At 43.1% G+C, this 22,940-nt stretch overlaps 1 protein-coding gene across 19 annotated transcripts in view; it reads right to left on the bottom strand.

The window, feature by feature from the left end:
- The window catches only part of DMD (dystrophin), a 2,167,959-nt gene that overhangs the window by 99,928 nt on the left and 2,045,091 nt on the right, over positions 1 to 22,940 (bottom strand). For all 19 annotated transcript variants that reach the window (XM_072818058.1, XM_072818060.1, XM_072818056.1 and 16 more), the window contains one exon: positions 6,664 to 6,738. In XM_072818058.1, the coding sequence (XP_072674159.1) occupies positions 6,664 to 6,738 (75 nt within the window). The remainder of the gene's footprint in view (positions 1 to 6,663; positions 6,739 to 22,940) is intronic.

The raw sequence follows: 22,940 nt of genomic DNA, 5'->3' as shown, positions 1-22,940 counted from the left end.
CAATGCAGAGCCTTGATCAAATCAATGAAAAGAAGTGCCTTACTGGGTTGATGTGTAGCCATGGGTTACAGCTTATCATTACTGTTTATTGGTAGAAGCACCACTGACCATTTTTACCTGGTTTGGGGGAGACCCGTGAAGGTCGCTGAGTATGGGACTGGCTACATGAACAACATGCCCTCCGCTATGTGCTTCCTGGCTTCCAAAGGGGTTTGTGCTGACATCGGTGGTTCTTGATCCAAGAGAGAAAGTGCACCCTGGTACCTCCTTGCCAGAGAACAGGCACTTGGGGCCTACACCCAGCCTTTCTGGACCCTATGCTGCGAGGCATCCTGTGGTTTTGATCCTGCCTTTAATGCTGATGGCATATTGTAGCCTTTTCCTATAATGAACTGTAAATGTCTAAACACTGTCATTTGGGTTCCATGAGTCTTCTTTAGCAACTGAGCCCTGACTGCTACTCCCAGTGCAATTAGTGTCAGGAGTGAGAGAGTTTAGAAGACCCCCAACTTATCCTTAGCTATACATGTGGCTACAGTGTTACTGAAAAAGAAAAAGAGACGATTCTGTTAGAAGGGATGAAAATGAACCGTTGACGCTGGTTTCCAAGCTACCCTTGATTTCAAGTAGCACAGGCTTTGACATTGGTTATCGATGATAGAACTTTCCATCGGAATCTAGAAAGGGCAGAATCTGAACCTGAGATGCTAACAGAATGGATCAGAAAGGGAACTGAAAGCCAATAGCAGGTCAGCTAAAAATTCAATTCCTGGGATGCATTATTAGCAAAGTTCAGAGGAGTTCAGAAGCTCCTTTAGAGAGTTTCACTCTCTCTGGCCTGCAGGTGGAGTTCTAACCAAAGGAACCTGGGCAACTCTCACTTTGATAAATGGGCTACACCTGTGAGACCATTTACAATTAAAAAGATAATTCAAGTGGGGGAACTTACAGGTGTTCCCTACTTCACCACATTTTCTTTTTCGATGCCATACCTAGCAGTCCCTGGACTGGGGCTACAATTAAGAATTTCAAAGGCTGGTAATATTCTGAAACAGGATATTGGGGCTATTAGTGGGAATGTCGAGTGTTAAGAATTCCACAGGGATTGATGGAATGGATTACTCCTTCCCCACCCCTCATTGAGTTGGGGCTGGCTGTCACAAGTGTTTTGTTGCCTAGAAACAGGATAACCCCATTTTTTTGTACTAACCCAATCTGACCTGTTACCATTGGGAAGAAATTGAAGGGGAAGCCCTGCCACGCCTCATCTTGCCACCAGCTAAATATGCACTAGCCCAGTTGCTGAACCCAAGAGACATACTTAGTGTGTGGGTGGAAGGTTTGGACTAAAATTAATGATGAGGAAGAAAGGTCAGATTGTTGCTGAAGGGAACAAAGCCGTGCCGTGGGTGTTAAAAACAGGAAAATCTAACATAATGTTGGTGCCCAGAAAGAGGCTTAAAATATGCTCCTTTAGCTATGAGTCAACTGTCTCTTTAAAGAGTCAAGAAGTGAAGAGGGCAAATCTATAGAACACACTGGATGAAGATAAGTGAGTTCTGATTGTGACCATGAGTCTGCAGAGCACTTGTAAAGTAGCTAAAAGTAGTCCTTTGATCCTTGTTTCGCAGGACCCATCTGTTATTAAGGACCCGTGCTGAAAAGCCTCTTATGGGAATATTTACCCAGTCGAATCTGGAGAATACTGATTTATAATAATCTGAAAGAACACTGTATAGCCATTGTGCTGCTGAAGCTTTAAGAATGGCATTGGGTATATGGTAGAAGGTCTATATGCTATATATCTCATGTGTCACAATTTTACATATTAAAAAAATAGCTATTTGACCTGATAGTATGTGAGGAAAGCAACAAATGGGTGGAGGGACAATTGGAACACTGATCACTGAGGAATTTGAGCCTGGACTGGTGGGCCCACATCCCTGTGATTGAAAAGCCACAAATCTGATGCAGACAATTCTAGAAATGTCGGTGCATGTGCACACCAACAACTCTTTAGGAGTGACTAGAATTCAGATGATGCTAGCCTGGGTGACTTGACAGTTTTGCATCTCACATTTATTTCCTCCCTATAATACAGATGTTACTACACAAAGGCCACAATGTTTCTGGTGGACCAAAGAACATGGGACTGGGTGAAATAAAAGAGATCAAAAGCAGAGTGAGGAGCTGGGCAAGGAATACCCAGCCAGCCAGATAGAATTGGCTCTGGATGGGAAAAGATATATTTGGGATGAGAAAGACTTCCTAGTGCAAAGAAAGAGAGAGCACTTGGAGGACACCCAACACCAGAAGGAAGGTGAAGGATGGCCAGCCCCCTAGAACAGTAACTGGAAATGGAAGCTATAAGGTGCTTCTTATGAGCTTCGACGCCACCACTCAGGGCCAACCATTCTTTCCTTAGAGCACACCTCATGGGTACTGGACGTATCTTAAATAGGATTCCGGCACTGTTACTGTTCCTGGAGCAAGAGAGGTTCTATTCTAGGAGCCCTCTCTTGGGGCACTGCCATCTGTGAAGGCTGAGATGATAAGCTTGGCTCTGACCCTCAAGAATGTCTCACATCCTGAGATAACAAAGACATGGCTTCTCACCTATGTGAAAAAGAATGTGTGGTATATGAGAAAAGCAGATTTTCTTTGGGGGGGGGGCAGCCATGATCATGACCTGGCCTCTTGGGCTGCCTTGCCGTGATGTAGCCTGTGGCTGTGGATGCACATCCTGGCTTTCAAGCTGCCACCTCCCTGGCACCTTTCCCTGCACCAGGACAGAAGGTGTGTCCACTATGCTGCCATGGATCCTGTGAGCCTTTATTAGTAGCTGAACCCCATCGAATGCCACCTTCAGTGCCCTCTTAAAAGATGAGGTGGTTTCACCAAGAAGGGAGGAAGTCTTTCCTCCTGCTTTATCGTGACGAGGCTGAGTCCAGCAGCTGTGACTTGATTCAGACAACTTTAGGCCATACAAAATCCCTTTGCTAGGTGATTCAGTTGCTGCACAGAGGCAAATTGTTCTCTATTTCTCGTTGAAGTATATTTGCCATGTTTATCAACTGCAGTGCATTTAGCCCTACGGTGTGGCCTATCTCCAACCCACCACATGCTAATAAGCTAAATACACATGCTTTGTGAAGTGCATTTTTCTTTCTACTCTTGGAAGTCGGCTATATTTTTAATTGTAGAAGCCACACACCTAGAGGATGTCAAGAGAACTAGAGATTGACAAAGAAAAAGCTTAGATGATCTTCTTCCTAACTTTCAAGAGTGTGGTATCAGCCATATGAACCAGCTTACAAATCCCTCTTAGCAAGATTTTCTCTTTGTCTCTGCTTTTCTGATGAGTTTAATTTTCATTCACAGTGCGTTGAAAGGCAGTATGGAGTCATGCAACATTAAACCGATTACAAACTGGGGACATTATAGGCCAGTGGCAAAGCTCATAACTTAAATAGCAAATTCTCTATAGTGGATAAAATTGTGTTATTTGGGTTTCTGCAATATTGAAGCTTTGATAGTGAAGTGTAAAAAGAAGACCAAGTGCTTAATGGCAGTAGCACTGCATATTTTCTAAAACACCAGTAATTCAAACTCTTCACTGGCATCAGGAAATCATTGAGATAACATCGTTAATTTTCATTAAAGCAAAAGTTGGTAGAAGCGACCTTCGGTTGGAAGAGCTAGCCAGGACAAGTTTTATTTGCCTGTACCACAGACAATAGCTCTTTATCATGGCTCTGCAGGCACAGAAATGACAGAAAGGCCGGAAGATAAACCTAAGCAAACATCAAATTAAGAGGAAATTCTTAAATCATCTACCGAACAGTTAGTTAAGTAATGTGACCACACATGTTTTCAATAACAAAAGGACTGGCGAACTCTTCATTGTGTAGTCATACTACACATGGAACTCTCCTTTCTTGAGAATCCAGTACATAATTTAGAGAAATACGCCCTAACTTGGCTGTACCTAAATCTTTTTCAAATAGGAGAAAAGTCATGTTCACAAAGCAAATGCTGAGAATTTCAAATCTGTTTAAAAGTGGAAATTCCACATCCTACCCTCAGAGCTTAACTCTACTGTACGGTTATAACCTCAAAGGGCCCAAACTTTTTTATAATTACAAATTCCCCCATTTCCTCAATATTTACTGGAAATTTTCATGTAAACTGAAATGACAGAATGAGACACATTTGTGAATCTAATTATTTTTTACGAGAAGTGGATAATGCCTAAATCTAAGGTTCAAAGCAACATTATAGAAAAGGAAAGTCCCTATAAGGTTTTCCATCTTGTCTCTTTCTGGGCTTTTTCAAAGTATAACCTGAAACAGCTGATTATCTCTGTTGAACTTTTAGGATCTCACAGGAATATACTATATACTAATAATGCTTTAGGTTAACAGGTTCATATTCATCCCTTTATCAGTTAGAAAGCATTCTCTCTGGGATGGGGCAGGGCCAAGAGAAGAAAAAGCAGCAGGCGGCCTTCTCTGTCCAGCCCTCTGACTCGGTTCCTCCGCAATGGGCCTCTTTCCAGATCCGGTACATTAACAAGTCCCTGAGGAAATCCCAGGCCTGGGGAGCCCTTTAAAAACCACTTAAACTTGGCAGCTATATAGCTGAAAAATGATAGCTTCAGACTACAAGCTATAAGGAAATGGAAGCCTCAATTTACTTTTGCTCATGCAAGGATCTCCCTACTGCCAAATCGGATGGGCACCTGCACCACCTCCATGCTGACCTCTCAGCAACACATGCCCCCCCCACCCCCCGAGGCCGGCCGCCTTCCTCCCATGCAGTACGTGGCACTCTGGTTCCCAGTATCTTCCTTCTCCCCCTCTGGTCACTCCTTCGCAATTCCTTCTGTACATCATTGTTCGTCCTCTAGGCTAAATACTATTTTGTTCCTCTGCACGCTCTCCCTGAGCCTCTACATGCTGATGAGCTCTAAATATCATTTGTCTACTTCTTCTGAGCCTGGAAGTGTTATAGCCACCTCCCCCAGGCAAGTCTGCCACTCATCCAAGCAAGCACCTCATACTTTCCTTGAGTCCCCCTCACCCACCCAGTCAAGTCCATCACTGAGGCCTGTAGATGTCACCTCTACGTGTGTCTTGGTTGTCTCCACTTCTCTCTATTCCTCCGGTGCCCATTTGGGCCACAGTGTCGCAGGTTTAGAGTACCAAAACTGCTCAGCCCTCCCGCCCCCAATCCATACTTAATTCCACGGCCACGATGACCTTTTATTTTTTTAAAAATTTTACTTGAGAGAGAGAGCGAGCAAGCAAATATGAGTGGAACAGTGGCAGAGGAGAGAGAGAATCTCAAGCAGATTCCGTGCTGAGCATGGAGCCTGATGTGGGGCTTGATCTCACAACCCTGAGATCATAACCTGAGCCAAAACCAAGAGTTGGACACTTAACCAACTAAGTCTCCCAGGCATCCCCATGATGACCTTTCTAAAGGAAAATCCCACTGCATCATCCCCTTGCGTGGCTCCCCACTGACTGCTAAATTCTTGACGTAAATTTTAAAAGCCTTTTTACAATCCGTCTCCCACTTCTCTCTCCAGCCAAATGTTTCCTGTGGCCCTTTCTCACGACTCTGCTTCAGCCATGCTCAGGCATTTTCAGTTCCTGAATGCATCAGCACACACTACTCCTTCTGACTAGAACACTCTTCCTAGACTGAGGTCTACTAACCCTTCTGGAATCACAGAGCTTAGGCACCATGTCTTCCAGCACAGCCTCTCTGAACCTCACCCTACAACTAACTATTCTTCTCATAGTACCCCATTCTTCCACTGTCACATGATTAAATACAGGCCTTTGAAACCATCTCTTCCCTTTTCCTGAAGGGGCCCATAAAGTGTGGAAATGGACATGGTGTCACTTGATTTCTCTTTCTTAACAGGCTGTGCACATTCTCAATGATCTTATATGCATTCACCTGTGTCTCCAGACTTTATGGACACCCTGGATCTCCCTCATTAGATTACAAGTGCCTGTTTCATGGCTCTACCATCGATGCACCCAGGCCCTCAAACAACATGCTCAAATGAACTTTGATGATAATGGATCGTTACACATAAACCATCAGATGAAGACACAGAACTACAGGACACTTCCGGATTTCCCTACTGATGTATGATATTGAGCAAAAGCAGAGAAACTCACCTATCATCTGTCCTCCATCATGGCATTCATCTGAATATTAACATTCAAGCTAATAACCTACTCAAACCTGTGCAATGGGCTTTGGCTAAGGCAGATATACTACCACTAAATACATTTTAGAAAAAGAAGAAAATAAAGGCAGAAGAAGGGGAGAGATTTCAAGTTTCATAAAGGTAACTGGATGCCAGTGCCCTTAGTTGGAAAATAAAAATTCTCAGTATCTTATCAATTCAACATCAGTAGCTGAGGAATGGTGAACAGGAGAGATTCTAAACAGTGTAACCAAATAATTTAGGGCACACTGCGCCAAAGACATTTTTAAAAAGAGAATTCAGTGTTACAGCTGGACTTGAGAGAGCTACTTCACTCCCCTCCAAGTGGAAATACCCCTGGACCCACTTTTTTTTTTTTTTTTTTTAGAGCAAAGAGGAACTATCACGTGTTTCAGTCACTGATTAATACTCACAGCAAAGGGCCTTCTGCAGTCTTCGGAGTTTCATGGCAGTCCTGTAAGCTGAGAACCTGACATTATTCAGGTCAGCTGAGGAAAAAAAGGGACAAAACAAAGATCATTTGTTATTTCATCAGAAAGCACAAAAACTCCCAATGTTTTTGAAATAACAACAACAGTAGTTTAAAGGAAAAAAATCTCTTGTACATATGCCCCGAATTTGGGGAGGTAAAAATTATGTCAATGTGGAAAAAGCAAAAACAAACAAACGAAAAGTCTCTTTGCCATCTGACAATCACACAAGCTAAGTTTCACTGAAGGACTACAGTGGGGAGCCTGCAAAGCGTCGGTCCGTGTAGTCCTCTTCCCTAAAAGGGAAATGACAGGCATTTTTCTTTTCTTCTAGACGATAACCTTGGTTCTATTGGAGAGGGTCTTTGCTACATAAGATTAAAGAGAACAAAGAAGGTATTTTTTAACATAGCTATTAGAATTTAGCAAACAAGTGGCAGATATATTTTTGGGGTAGTTAGGTTTTTTAAATGTATATTTGACTTTATTTTCTCAATAATAGTTAACAAAAACATTTCATTAATGAAAATACAGGAGGCCTTCTGAAAAAGATAAAAGTTTAAGACAAAGATCTCAGGTAAATGAAAAGCATGTCTGTGTAATTTAAAATCACAGAGGAAGAGCTCAAGGCTTTAAAGAATCAGTATTGGATTTATTTCAGTGATGATATTTGGGATTTTTCCCAAATTTTTATTCAAATTCCAGTTAGTTAACACACAATGCAATATTAGTTTCGGGTACAGAATTTAGGGCTTCATCACTTACATACATCACCCAGTGCTTATCACAACACGCATCCTCCTTAATGATGCTCACCACCCACTTCATATTTTTTTTCTGATTATAAAAGTTACACATGCTCACTGTGGCAAACTTAGAAATCAAAGACAAATATAAAATCCCATAAACAAATCATCCATAATCCCATTGCCCAAACAGATGCACTGTTAGCATTTTGAGAGTTTCTTATCCAACATATGTGTGTGTCTATGCATGTGAGATGTATTTTTAAATGTAATTAGGACTAAAATAAACAATGCGTTTATACTCTTAGGTGCAACCATTCTAATACTCAGTGCACACAAACATCTCAATTATCTCTGCTACTGTGGTTTCTATACCACCTGTCCACCAAGCCCCAACTCACCTTACCCAGCACAGAGCTTTTTTGATATGATGCCCCTACTCAAGTGTGTGCAAGCCTTGAAATACACGAGGCTTTAGGTTTTTGCTGGCATGTCTGTGGAGTTAGGTTTCAGGAACCCAGTTGCAAAAAGCTCCTTGAAGTCAAGTACTCTGTCTCCTACTTCTATCATCTTTCCCAGTGACTTACTATACAACTGCTCTCTGAATAAAGCAGATCTACTACAGCCAGTGGACTAGGGACAGATGGAATGAAGAAATGAACAAAAGAAGGAAAGAAAGAGAACAAAACACACTGGCAAACATGTCTAACCGCCATAATCGCATGACAGCTACAAAACCAATTCTAAGCAGGGGTCAGAAAACGGAAATAACGTAATGCATATCCATGTGGCCTAGGTCAACATTATTTTTTTTAAGATTTTATTTATTTATTCATGACAGACACGGGGGGGGGGGGTGCAGAGACACAGGCAGAGGGAGAAGCAGGCTCCATGCAGGAAGCCCGACGTGGGACTCGATCCCGGGACTCCAGGATCACACCCTGGGCTGAAGGTGGCGCTAAACCGCTCAGCCACCGGGGCTGCCCCCGGGTCAACATTATCATTAGCTCTATGGCCTTTGCAGAGACTGAACGCAAACACCAGAACGGACATTAGCGGACGGAAAAACAGCGTCTGTAATTTATTTGAAAACATTCAGCACTAGGATACAAAAGACTAACAGCAGTAAATGCTGGCGAGGATGTGCAGCGACTGGACCTCTTCATACAATGCTGCTGGGAATATAAACTAGTATCACCACTTCAGAAAACCAGTTTAGCAGCTTCCCATGGAATGAAACATACATCCCTCTTATGACCCAAATAGTCCACTCCTAGACATTTACCACAAAGAAATACAAACGTTTGCACAAAAAAGATGTGTACGTGAATGCCCACAGTAGTAGCTATATCCATAGCAGCTAAAACCTGGCAACAAACCAACAGGAGAAGGAATAAACAGACTGTGATACAGTCCTACAGTGGGACACTAATCTGCAATGAAAAGGAACTAAATACTGATTGATCATACACCAGCCGTCCTGAAATATTGATGATGATGCAGAGTAAAAGAAGCCAGACGTGGGACACGTGGGTGCCTCAGCAGTTGAGCACCTGCCTTCGGCCCAGGCGTGATCCTGGAGTCTCGGGATCGAGTCCCCAAATCTGGCTTCCTGCATGGAGCCTGCTTCTCCCTCTGCCTGTGTCTCTGCCTCTCTCTCTCTCTGTATCTCTCATGATTGAATAAATAAATTAATTAATTTTAAAAAGAAGCCAGACGAGAAGAGTAAATACAGTTTGACATCACTTACGTCAAAAGCTAAAACCGGCAAACCTCACCTGCATTGGCAGAACACGGCTAAGCTGGTAGCCTGGAGTGGGGTCGGGGTGGGCAACTGACTTCAAAAAACACAAGTTTATGTTTTAGGTGATTGAAATGTTAACGTATCTTGATTGGTGTGTAGGTTTTTGAGTGTATACATTTGTCAAAACTCTACTTATGCACTTAAAACGGATGCATTTTATTGTATGTAGATTACGCCTTCATTAAGCAGGTTTGCAGAGTTTTAAGTAAATCCTCACATGGACAGTACGATCTGGGGTGTGTGTGTGTGTGTGTGTGTGTGTGTGAGCTTAAGCTACAACACAGAGGTGGTCAGCTTTTTTTTTTTTTTTTTTTGGTCAGCTGTCTTACTCAGGCATGCACGCTGTTGGGGTGGGTGGCTAGCAGTTCATCAAAGAAGCCTACTCCGGAGGTGGCCACCCTATACTTCAGTTATATTTAGCTGCTATTACACTGGGGGATTCATTAATTATCCTAATTAATGTTAGATAGGTTTGCATTGGCAATATTACTGATTTGCAAAATATGAGGACTGTTGAAAAAGGTTTAGAAATAGCCCCTGCCCTTTTATTATCAGGATATGAGAAGAATCTAACAGGCTCTCCATCTATAGAAATGGTGCCATGGGCTGGATTCCAAAATGTCCACCTGTAGGTCGCTGAATTGTTGGTTGCCTGAATTCAATTAGATGCTCAACGGAATCCCGCTGTTAGAGCAGCAATTCTCAAACTGGAGCATACATCAGAATTACTGGGGTAGGGCTGTAGCTAGTTAAAAATATGGATTCCCAGGCCCTGCTCCCAGATTTTCCTATTCCATAGATCTGGAGAGGGTCTGAGAATGTGCATCTCTATCAGGTTTCCAGGTGATTCTAATGCTGCTGGTCCAGGGACCACTCTTTGAGAACCACCGTGTTACAGAGCCCTGGCTAGTGTGTGTTGTGAGGATCTCCCCACAAAGGCAGGGTTGCGACTTCACTTTGCATTTTGCGTACACTTTAAGGCTGTTTTGTGCCCTCTGGCTAATAAATGTTCTTTTGTGAAGGAGCTTTGTCCTGAGACTTGCTTTCATTACAAACTGGTAGGTAGGTAGGCATGGATAAGGTAAATTACATCTAACTTTGCATGGCTACCAATGTGCACGCGCGCATATCAAAGAGAACCTGTGTGGGTCCTTGTTACCCAAAGTGTGATTTGAGGACCAACAGTATCAATATCTCTTTGGAGCTTGGAAGTATAGAATCATACGTCCCACCCAGATCTACGCATCAGAATCAACATTTTAATAAGAGCCCGGGTAGTCCATATGGACCTTCAGGTACAATCAATTCTTTAATTATACTTTTTAACAGAGTTTCTTGTTCCGTGTTTTTTTTAAAAAAGATTTTATTTATTTAATCATGAGACACACACACACACACACACACACACACAGAGGCAGAGACAGAAGCAGGCTCCCCGAAAGGAGCCCGATGTGGGGCTCGATCCTGGATCCTGGGATCACGCCCTGAGCTAAAGGCAGATGCTCAACCACTGAGCCACCTTGTTCTGTGTTTTTAAAGTTCAAGTATGAACTCTTCACAAGGACCTATGCTGTCTTTTGCTTTTCTAAGTTCCATTTTGTGGGTTTTTAGGACATTATTTAATGGCAATCATGATCGAGGCACCTGGGTGGCTCAGTGGTTGAGCATCTGCCTTTGGCTCAGGTCATGATCCCAGGGTCCTGGGATTGAGTTCCACATTGGGTTCCCCACAGGGAGACTGCTTCTCCCTCTGCCTATGTCTCTGCCTCTCTCTGTGTGTCTCTCATAAATTAATTAATTAATTAATTAATTAAGAAAGTCTTTAAAAAAATGGCAATCATGATCAATTAGACCAAAAACTCACCTCTGGAATATACTTATGAGTCTCTTATTTATGACGAACACCAATAAAAAGTACTCCATTTATGAAGAGCGTCCTCAAAGGCGATAGGAACAATTCCTTTTCTGCTAAGTGAACTGCCTTTTCCCTAGCATTTGTTCTCTGCTCAGTAGAATTGGATTTACCTACATCCCTGATTGTCCCTCAATGCCTCTTCGTCCCTGAGAGTAGTGGTTCTTCCATTGTCTCTCTTCCCTGGTCATCACAGCTTACCTTTTTGGGTGGGCTCGGCCAACCATGTCTTGTGGCACTAGTCCACAAGATATGAATTCCTGTGCTCCCCTCTAGACTGGTGTCACACCATTCGCCAGTATGATCAGACTTTCCCTGTACTTGGGAGCAGAGGGTTCCTTCACATGCTCATAAAGAAGCCCCTTTGGCTTTTTATAAAATAAGTGACGCAGAAACACAGAAACATACTTCCTGTCAAGTACAGAGCACTCTGATCCTCACCACAATGCCATAGCAGTTTCCAAAGAATAGGCTTCCAACTCCAAATTCCCCTTCATTCACGGACTTAAAGTGTGGAGTGTGAACCCTGTGTCAATCACACATCTTAACAGAAGATACTTTCTCTTCTCTTTCTTTTTTTTATTTTTTTTTATTTATTTATGATAGTCACAGAGAGAGAGAGAGAGGCAGAGACACAGGCAGAGGGAGAAGCAGGCTCCATGCACCGGGAGCCCGACGTGGGATTCGATCCCGGATCTCCAGGATCGCACCCTGGGCCAAAGGCAGGCGCCAAACCGCTGCGCCACCCAGGGATCCCTCTCTCTCTCTTTCTAATACTTTTCAGATACCTCTTAACTCATTGGTCTAGTTTCCTGCTATCTTCCTTCTTTCCTAAAACTAAGATCCTTCTCTTACAACCCCAATTCTACCCCCTTCCCAATTTTCCTGGTTCTATTCAGAATTCAGGACAAATGATCTAAATGAGGCCAGAAGCTTCATCCAGATTGCAGTTTATTTCAAGAATTGGTAAATTCCTCCAGACACTACAAATCCAAGTGGGAGAGGCAAGGATGATCTGATTCTTTCAGGGTGTGGTTCACTATGGAATACTATCCGAGACAAGCATCTGGTACATTCCTGCTCTAGCAGTGCTCTCAGCTTCCCTAAAGCAGTTCAAACTTTGTTCCCTTCCATGTCCCCCTAAGTATGGCACTCTGTCCTGAGGTCATCATCTCTGACACCCATTCAGCATACCCCCAGCCCATTGCCTTCTGCTGCCAGATTTCTATGCACCATGGTCCGATCTCACCACTGTTCTCAGTGACTTGGAAATAGGAGAAGAAAGAAGTTAGGAAAATGCCTACTTTTCATCATAACGCAACAGAAGCCATACACATTTTTATCCAGTAACCATCTCTGAATTACAACACAGTTCTGGTGCCCTGAAAGCCCTACTGGAGAGAGAGATAACCATCTGTGTTGTTTGAGTCTGCATGTGTTGCTAGGAATCCGCAGTACCACTCCCTCTGGCTTACAGCTGTAAGAGTTAAGTCTGCCTTGTGAAAGAAAGTATGTAGGAGGCACACAGAAACCTCAAGACAGGGTACAGCTGCGGACAAAGTGACATTGTCCGGGGCTGAGGCTAGAGCTGACCTGGTAGCTCAAGTATGCAAGCCCAATAAAGCTGAAGCCCTGTGTCCCTTGGGGGAGGTTGGCCTCCACTTTCCCTGGGAGCTGCCTTTCCAGGACTTGGATCCAAGTTGTAATGAGCTCACCAGCGCTCAACAACCGGAACCCGGAACTTGAGAGGAGTGAGACTATCCAAGAAACAAGTTACACAATGTTTCCATGGCAGCTGGTAGAAAGCACACTTCAGAAGGATAAAAATGCTGAAGTGAACATTCCTCTTCATGACTTGAATTATTTCATCCAGGGTGGGTTCTAGCCTAAAAATAGACAAATCTAAAAACTTAAGGAACAAGGGCAGATATCAAACCATCTACCTTCTCAAGTTGAATCACCAGCTACTAAAGTCATGGTCCATTTGGCTTTTATTCTGAAGCACAAAACAAGTAATGGGGGGGGGGGTGTCTCGCCTCTTTGCTTAGCCTGTGAATTTCTCTTGACTTTGGTAACTCTCTGCTTGAAGATTTTTACTTCCATTCTGTGGAAGATAGTAGTGGAAGGTATCAAATTCCAGCAAAGCGGAACGGCAGCTCAAATCTACTCATGTTGGCCATGCTCTTGCAAAAATAGTGAAAACCATCTCAACATTTAAAGTCAAGGGAAAACCTGGAAAATAGAGAAATAAAATGCTAGACCCTTTCATTTCCCTTTTTTTTGTTTGTTTGTTTTTGTGTTTTTCGTTTCAGTTTTACAGCTGGGTTCTGATGTTCGATCACACTTCAAAAATGCTGCTATCTCTGTCTAAACCGAGGTCTAGAATTTAAAACGAGGAGTATTTCAGTCCAGCTTTCCAATGGCTTGTGGAGACTTTTGGAAAGGCCCAAAGTTTTAGTATGTTTATCTATTAGGTAGAAAGAATGATAATGACCTCATAAAATTAATGAGTGGAAAGAGCTGGATGGCTAAAGATTATTCCAACAGATAAATTAGCACTGTGGTCTTTGTTTCTTCCTACCAACTCTGTTTCCCAGAAGAAATGTAATCCAAATCAGTCAGGTGATCACGAGTGAAAAATACAAATTCGAGGAATCATGATCATTTTTGGTACAGTTCCAACCTGAGTGTTTGGCATACAATATGAATTAAACTACTACTGCAGGTCTATTTGAATCATTTTCCAAAGCAGCCAGAATGAGGCCATCTCCCCGGACACCCCTTCCGCTACAGGAAGGTGGCAGATTTTTACATATGAGATTATATCTCACATTCATTCCCCGGCCTCACTCTTCCTCTAGTGTTCTAATGGACTCTCCACATGGCAGGTATTCTTCTTGCCAGCTCATACTCACTAGAAGAGACAAGAACCACAGGTCTTAATGAGGCTGGAGATAAACGGAGTAATTTAAACCAAGTCTGCCTTGAAAGCAAATTAAGCCAAGATGTCCAGGCTTCAGAAGTTTTGGAGTACAACGTAGAATTACTGGGAACTCTTCAACAACAGGTACGATTTCTGGGACTATCTTTAAAAACTCAGCTGAGAAAGAAGAGGTACATTATACTTGACCTATAATTTAAAAAATGTATTTGAGGCCTTTTAAAATCTAAACTCATTAAAACCTCACCATCAACCCAGAGCTTTACTCAAAGGTGGATAAAACAAATCTACACAGAGAGAAATAGGAATTACACATTCATACTTGCACAACTGCAGAATGTTGAGTCTGTGAATTTATAATTACTACCAAGTTATGTTTCCAGAAGTGAAACGGTACCACACTCTAGAATTTTTCTAAAAAATGAAGAAGAGAGAAGCAACCAAGTATTCCAGGGTGGCACCAATGTGGTAGACTTCGAACTGCAGAAGAGAGAAACAGGTTACAAACCAAAAATAAAAAATAAAAAAATCGAGAAGTTCAACTGTGAAAAAAAAAAAAGCACAAAATCCTGACTGTGGGTTGCTCAACACCTTTCTGGCTCCCTCCTCTGGCTTGGCCTTCCTCAGCCGACTCTCACTACTTCTTGGCAACACTGTTATCCTGAAAGAGTTGATACTCAAATTAGTTTTGCTCCTAGCAGTTTCCTGCTCTGGTAAAAGATTTGTTGCGGAAGCAGCTTCTGTAACAAGTGGCCCACGTAAAAGTTTTTCTAGGAGAACTGTGTATCTTAAATACCATTTTGGGGGTGCTAGCTGGCTCAGTCAGTAGAGCATGTGGCTCTTGATCTTGGGATTGTGAGTTCAAGCCCCATTCAGGGTGTAGATGTGATATTACATACCTACATACCTACATACATAAATGCCATTTTGGGAGCCTGACATCTCCCCCAGATAGCAGAGAGCTGACTTCTATTGATGCTGCTGTGCCACGTTCCTTTTATTTTGGCTTCCAATCAGAAGGACTGGGGCGCTAATTCTTAAAACCATGCCCACCAAAAAATAATGCATGCAAAATAATACTAATGATGAAAAAAGACTGTTTAAACAAAACTGGTTTATAGCTTTTTACAAGACCTCCATCTACCCTTAATCACTCCATGTGTCCTTTCAAGATGTTCTGAGAGCACGCAGAGGGAACCACAGGCCAGGCAGGCTTATCTGAGAAAGTAAGGTTTTAGCAAAGATCTAGAGGGTGATGGGGGTTAACTGGGCAAAGAGGGGGAGAACAAAATAAGATAAAAGGCCAGCACATGTTAAGGAGGCTCCCAAGTAGTAAAGAGCATGAACCATGAAGGGTCTTAAGGGCAGTATTGTTGAAATGTCAGATGACAAGGAGGAAAAATGGTCCCCATGAGGCCTGACAGGTAGGCAGGGCCCTGTACATAATCTGAGAAGTGAGGTCTTGGGAATCCCAGTTAAACAAGACAGATGGAATGGCTTCGTTTCCTTGTCCTTATTCCCGAAACTTTACTAGGATGACAGTAAAAGGAGTAAAACTGACATTTACCCAAAAGAAAAGAGACAAAACTGGTTAGGAGAATAGACGAGACCTCCAGTACCTTGGAACCCTGGTAGATGATCTGGTGGTAGTGATTTAGGAGACCAGGGAAATCTCAAGGCGAAATTACTATGAGGGGCAGAAAGCCAAATTGAGGGGCTGGGGGCTTATAAGAAGCATGCCAACTTACACCACCAAGGCATCTCAAAAATGACAGGCTGCAGGTTCTTCTGAAGGTGGTCATGTGGCTGAAAACACAAGCATCATTGGCCTTTGGAGCCCCAAACACTTTCTCCCCCCTCTATGCCGCCAAGCATCCCAGTCACCTCCTTCTGCTTCACCCCGTAGAAGGCTGGAGGTTTAATCTCAGGAGGAGCAGCACCAGACATGGGGGAGTGAGGAGTAACTAAGCTTGGGAGTGAGATAAGGCATGGAAAACAGAGTTGAGGCTTAAGTGCCATGCCAGCATACACAGAGAATGTAAATCCTTCCCTGTTCCCTACTCCCAAATTCCACAGTTAAGTCTGCCTTTTTTTCTTCTGTTGACTCATTGAAAAAAGTGCTTCTCCCCAAGCACTCCCAATTTGCCATCCTTAGCATCAGAAGGTGCTTCAATCAGCAAGGTCACGAAATCGGCCAGTCGTCAATCACTGAGCAGCCTTACTTATCATCTTCTTCGTGCCCCAACTGTAACCACACCTAATGAAGACAGTGCGCTTCCCTTCTTGCCTCCCTCCTGCCCAGAGACAGTCACACAGTTCACGGTTGCGTACTAGGCTCCCCTTGACTCAGAACCTTCTGTCACTGCCCTCCCGTGTCTGTTCCTCAGTCTGATGTGGGCAACCCAACTCCGCATAGAACTATCCCAGTTCCAGGAACTTCTCGACTTACCCCCCTCATCCACCTCCCTTCATTCCATTTTCAACTTCATTAATTAACCAACCTCACCGTGCTCTCTCTTCAGAAATAAGCACACATCCCAGATTCTCTGGGGCAGAGATGGTTTAATTACATTTATTCTTTATAATAAAGGTGAGTCATTCTAACTTATCAAATGTGACTTAATTTTTATACCTCTGTACTGCTTTCCATATAACTAAATTCACAAGCCTTTTTTCTAAGATTTTTTATGTTCTTATTTTAGAGAGAGAGAGAGAGAGCCAGCAGGAAAAGGCAGAGGGAGAGGGAGAGAATCTCTAGCAGACTCCCCGCTGAGTGTGGAGCCTGACTCGGCTCAATCCCATGACCCTGAGACCATGACCTAAGCCGAAACCAAGAGTCAGACACACAAGCAACTGAGCCACCCAGGCACCCCCAAAAATAGTTTTTTAAAAAATTGTATGCCCTATTTTTGGGGGATTGGAAAAGCATACTTTTTCTGCGCAATAGGCTTAACACTGCCTATTTCAAACCCAACCTCCTTTGTCACAGCTGGGGTGTCCGCACACAACCTACTTTAATGATAAAATGACACGGTGGTAATTGACTTCATTCCCCTTCATGCTAGCAGCCTCATCTTCCTCGGTTTCCAGTTTTAGAATGACTCAACAAGATTTCCCTAAAATCCCCAAGCTTCTATCTGGGTCTCAGCTTCTCAGCTTGCTTTGTTGTTGTTTTGTTTTTTCCTTATCTTCCAGGATTTCAACAGAAGATCTTTTTCCCAAGACTCCCCAACTCTTTCAATTATTTCTCTGGTAACCAGAGACCAGAGGTCACAAACTGGCTGAATTTAGTCCACAGATGGGCTTTTGGCTTTTGTTCGGTTGGTGGGTTTGGGCTCACATCCTGGTTTTCTGAACTGCTGACTGATTTGCCAAGAGTTAACAATTTGGAGGCTTCCCACTGTCCCTTTCTCGGGAAGAAGGTAAGGACTCACATTGCTGCATGACAACAGGAGAGGCGGAGGCTCATTTGCCCTAATAGAATCTTTTCAGGTTGCCCCAGGTCCCGCCCAGCCACACTTAGCCAACCCCCCAACCCCAGGCATTTCTTCTTTTTGTTTTTTTTTTTAATTTTTATTTATTTATGATAGGCACACAGTGAGAGAGAGAGAGAAGCAGAGACACAGGCAGAGGGAGAAGCAGGCTCCATGCACCGGGAGCCCGACGTGGGACTCGATCCCGGGTCTCCAGGATCGCGCCCTGGGCCAAAGGCAGGTGCCAAACCGCTGCGCCACCCAGGGATCCCACATTTCTTCTGAGATTCCAGCCTCAGCAAGACCACCCCTTTTGTCTTACTCAAACTTGTATGGTTACCCTTCAGTTACACTGTTTCCTGTCCTTGTCAAAACTCTCACTGTCAAGTTCCTCCAATCCACTAGCTGTTATCTGGCCCTCACTCAGATCACTCTATGGAAAGTTCTAACTGGGTTTTCCAAAAACTTTCCAGCTCTTAATTCTTTGGACTCCACCTTTTGCTAATGCATTCAAACTAAATGATTTTGCCACCAAAAATACCGCCTGAATACATTTGCTTTCCCAGTACAAGAATGGATGGGAAGGCAGAACCAAAACCTCAATCAGTCTACTGATTACATTTCATCAAGTAACAATTACTTACACATCTTCAAATTATCAATTAACATTTATCTAAGCACCTATTATGGGCCTAACCCGTGTACTAAGCTCACTGGTTAAAGATGCAGGCTTCTAAAAACATGGGGAAAGAAAAAGATAGTATTCACTCACACAAAACCAGTATGTATTTCCTGGCTATTTGTCATGTGCCAAGTAGTAGATACACACAGAAAACCCTGGTTATGTGAGCATACTTATATACATACACAAGCATACAATCTGTTTGATGGCATGTACAATTTTTATACATCGAACACAAAAGTAGTTTTCTACATGACTTAAGGTGTATTCTGGTGAACATTTTTCAGGTTAATGGAACTGAAAATTTTCCACATAAGGTAGGTTATTTATGACACTTAGTGTCCACTAAGAATTCACTAACACACAAATTCATCAAGAATTTCCAAGTGAGCCCACGAAGGGTAAAAGTGAAATTAAATACTCAATATACAATAAACATAAAATCCATACGAATACTGATAAAAAAATAAATGATATGACTAATTAGCGGCACCTTTACCTTTCATTCTTATAGTTGAGGAAGAAAAGATGGGAAAAGAAACCGGGACTTCAGAAGAGATTGTGTTTAGTTTACTGCACCAAGGGCCATAAATGCTGGTGTGCAATAAATGTGGTTTGAATTGAATGAGATTCTGAAAGGAACTTGCCTACTTGTGCCAGGTTTCAGCTATTGATGACCTCAATTCTACTGATTTCTCTTCAAACAATACCATTTCCCACTGCTGCAGGTGAATCACTGGAATGATTCTCTTGCTTACCCCTTAGAGCCGGAGCTTGGGCTTCTTTTTTGAAACACACCTCACAAAGATATTAAGACTTTCCCAAGATATAAAGGAGTTAGAATGAAGGGAGAAAAACAAAGGGCCATTGAAAGAGAATGCTTATGAGTGAGAAAGAGGGGTCAGATGTATTTAACTGTGGCAGATTCTCTAAGGTTGGTTTATTAAACACTCGTTTTCAATTTTTTTCTTCCTGGTCTTTCTCTACTACAAAGGTTGGTTGATCTCAATTCTCTCTAAGCCAGCCAAGGGCAGCCAAGGGGATGCAGTTTTGCCAGTGCTGGAGAAGACATGTGCAGGGAAGGAAGGGTTTCCTTTTCCAAAACTGAAAGAAAAAGAGACAGGGCACTTGGGTGGCTCAGTGGTCGAGCTTCTGCCTTTGGTTCAGGTCGTGGTTCTGGGGTCCTGGGATCAAGTCCTGCATTGGGTTCCCTGCAGGGAGCCTGCTTCTTCCTCTGCCTATGTCTCTGCCTCTCTCTCTGTCTCTCATGAATAAATAAATAAATAAAATATTGAAAGAAAGAGAAAGAAAGAAAAAGAAAGAAAGAAAGAAAGAAAGAAAGAAAGCAAGCGAGCCTCAGAGGAGGAAGGTCCTTTTTCCTTCTTCCTGCGGGCGGGGGTGGGGGTGGGGGTGGGCAGCAGTCATCATGGAACCATGAGGCCAATTATCTGTCACTAAAGAAGGTACTGCAGAACAGAGGCTCACATCTCTGATGGCGTACCACGGAACTCTTCCTTGGTGCTCTACTGTCTCCAGAAGTCTGATTATACAAAACATTGACCCCAATGTGGCTGAGATACAGTTGGTCAGATATTTTCTTACTTGCGGCAAAATGTATTTCTAACTGACACATTAATTGAACTGTAATCAACAGAATGCCGAATACCAATTACAGAGCATCATCCATCCCCTGCAATCCTCCTTGGAGGGGAGAAAAAAAGAGATCTCAGATCACAGAGCTCCCCACCCTTGCTACCAGGTACTGCCAGTGATGCAGGACAGCTTGACAGTTAATTTAATTTGAAACAACGTTGTAAGAGAGGGCTTATGTGAATAAGGCAGTCTTCTAGACATAAATAGATCTGCAGAAGGTCTAACTAGACATTTGTTTTGAATGGGATGTTAACAAGTCTGACTGTGCCCAGATGTAAGATAAGGATTAGAATTTTTAAATATATATTTCTCTGGAAGTTAATGTCTACTTATGTATGAACACTCATAAGTAACTAATTTTTTCATTAACTCTTTAGATATGTTCCTATCTTTATCTCATTAGTGCAAAACCTCTTTAAAGCCAGGTAGCATCTTTCTTGTTCATAGCTCTTAAGATGAAAGTTATTTAAAAAAGAAAAGGCATTGGTAACTTTCAACTACTCAGAAATTTTGAAACCCAAATTAAGATTCCTCAATGTATCCTTCATCTGACAGTGTAAGTTTTAGGTTCCAATGGAAAATGATTTGCATCCTTTGCCTGTCTCCATTTTTCTGGTCCCCAACAGCCACACTCCCTTCATAAGTAAGAAAGAGGCCAACATCGGGACACCTGGGTGGCTCAGTGGCTGAGCGCCTGCCTTTGGCTCAGGGCGTGATCCCAGGATCTGGGATTGAGTCCCACATTGGGCTCCCTGCATGGAGCCTGTTCTCTGCCTCTCTCTCTGTGTCTCTCATGAATAAATAAATAAAATCTTAAAAAAAAAAAGAGGCCAACATGAACATCAGTGGAAATCTGACCTTCATTATCATGGGGAAGGCAAATGAACCTTCTTGCAAAAAACCCTTCTGCAACATTACTACCTTAGGCCAGTGGGTACTCACACTTCAATCTTACCAGGGAAAATACTTTGGGTTTTTAACGTCATCACTGCTGTTGTTTGCGACGGGGAAGAAGAAACGTTGCTGAATCCTTAAGCCAGAGTAATTAGCTCAAGATAGTACACAATTCAGGATATTTAAGCATCTAGGAATACATGTGCCCATTTCTGCATTTTGTACTCTTTCCCGGGGAGGGGACCAGGTGACATGCCTCCCACTGCCCACGCATCCAACTTAAGGTACGTTGATAAAAATGAAGCATGTGACAGAGTGTTTTCTTTGCCATGTTACATGTTAATTTTTCTGGAGACTAAATGCTCCTGATTAGATCCTGATAAAGATGCTAATATGTAAATCATTGTTTTTTTAAAAAAGAGCAATCATTCAGCAGCTGCAGCTGTTATTAAAATTAATCAATGGCAGGAGCTTTTCATTTGATAATGGACTGCCTTATCCCCTGACAGAGACAGAGATGCTTTTAATAAGAAAGGATGCCTTAGGGATGGAACCACATACATCTGAATCAAGACACGAAACTGTCAGTGTTCAGGGAACAGAGTCTCGATCATCTCCAAATTCTGTTGCCCTCGGAAGCTGCCTGATACAAAGCATGTCTTCTCTCATTTGGCCAGTGTAAGGGTTCAATCCCCAAATGAGGCAGACACCACAAAGTCCTCTACACATGTCACAGACAGCCCTGAAGCCGCAGGAATCAGTGAGTGGCCCCCTTTCCCCGTTCTGTTGGGCGGCAGGTGTCCAGGGCTTGCCCTGCTTTGGGGAGGCCACCGACTTTCTAGCAGGCAGGAACCATGCCCCCCTCTTCCACCTCTTTGTTTCTCTCTCCCCTCACCTCTGCTTTCATTCTATCTGACCTACTCTTATTCTCCTCACACTCCAGGATAAAAGTACAAGCTTAAAGCAGTTTTTTTTTTAACCTAAAACTTAGATGACTTTTACTTCAGCCCTTTTTGTGTCCAATTATTCCCCATAGACTCTAAGGGGAAAAGAGAGGTGGCCAGGCCAACAGCAAAAGGAGTGCTAAGATGGACTGAGTGCTCAGGGGCCTATGCTAGATGTACCTGATGCCACGGAGTCCTCACAGTGTCCCGAGTCCTATATTACAGACCTTGTTTTTTTTTTTTTTTAAAGGTTTTATCTATTTATTCATGAGATACACAGAGAGAGGCAGAGACACAGGCAGAGGGAAAAGCAGGCTCCCTGCAGGGAGCCCGATGTGGGACTCCATCTGGAGACCATCCAGAGACCTGGGGATCATGACTTGAGCCAAAGGCAAATGCTCAATCACTGAGCTACCCAGGCGTCCCTATATTATGGACCTTGTTAAAGACAAGTGAAATAAAGCTCAGACTTGTCTAGTAACTGCCCTAGGGCTGCATCCCGGAGCCTGGATTCAAGGTCAAATCTTTCTGACACTCAAAGCCCTTGATGGCCTCTCAGACTTCTCCACTATAGGAGAAATGGGTATTTACTTGCCCTGTGTGTCTGCAACCCTAATCAGCGTGAGGGTGATGGGAAGTACCCTCAAGAGGACCATGACTCTGGGCAGGGGGCAGAGAGTGGGGAATGGTGCAGGGAAGCCAACACCTAATAGAAAAACTGCACAAACGAGATGCGTGGGTGGCTCAGTTGGTTAAACATCCGTCTTCGGCTCATGTCATGGTCCCAGGGTCCTGGGATGGGGCCCAGTGTTGGGCTCCCCACTCAGCAGGGAGTCTGATTCTCCCTTTCTGGCTCCCTCTGCTTGTGTGCTTGCACGCTCGCTCTCTCTCTCTGTCAAATACAATTTAAAAATCTTAAAAAAAAAAATAAAGAAAACTTTGCACAGAGGAAAATAAGGACCAAAGAGAGAAAAGCTAACAGGCTGGATGGGTGGTGGAGTGACCAAGAAGGTCATTAGGTCATTACATCTTCTGATGTAAACGTTCAGTTCTTTTTATCCAGAGAAGCTTCGAAGCTTCGGGAATAGAGGAGTCGACCACAGTAATGCGAGTCTACCCCAAAAGCATTTTTTCCCCACAGAAACATTAGCTGCGTTCTACTCAGACTACG

Source organism: Canis lupus, chromosome X, assembly GCF_048164855.1.
Source record: "Canis lupus baileyi chromosome X, mCanLup2.hap1, whole genome shotgun sequence".
NCBI lineage: Eukaryota > Metazoa > Chordata > Mammalia > Carnivora > Canidae > Canis > Canis lupus.
The sequence above is the reverse complement of the archived record's forward strand: the minus strand, read 5'-3'. Positions and strand labels throughout refer to the sequence as shown.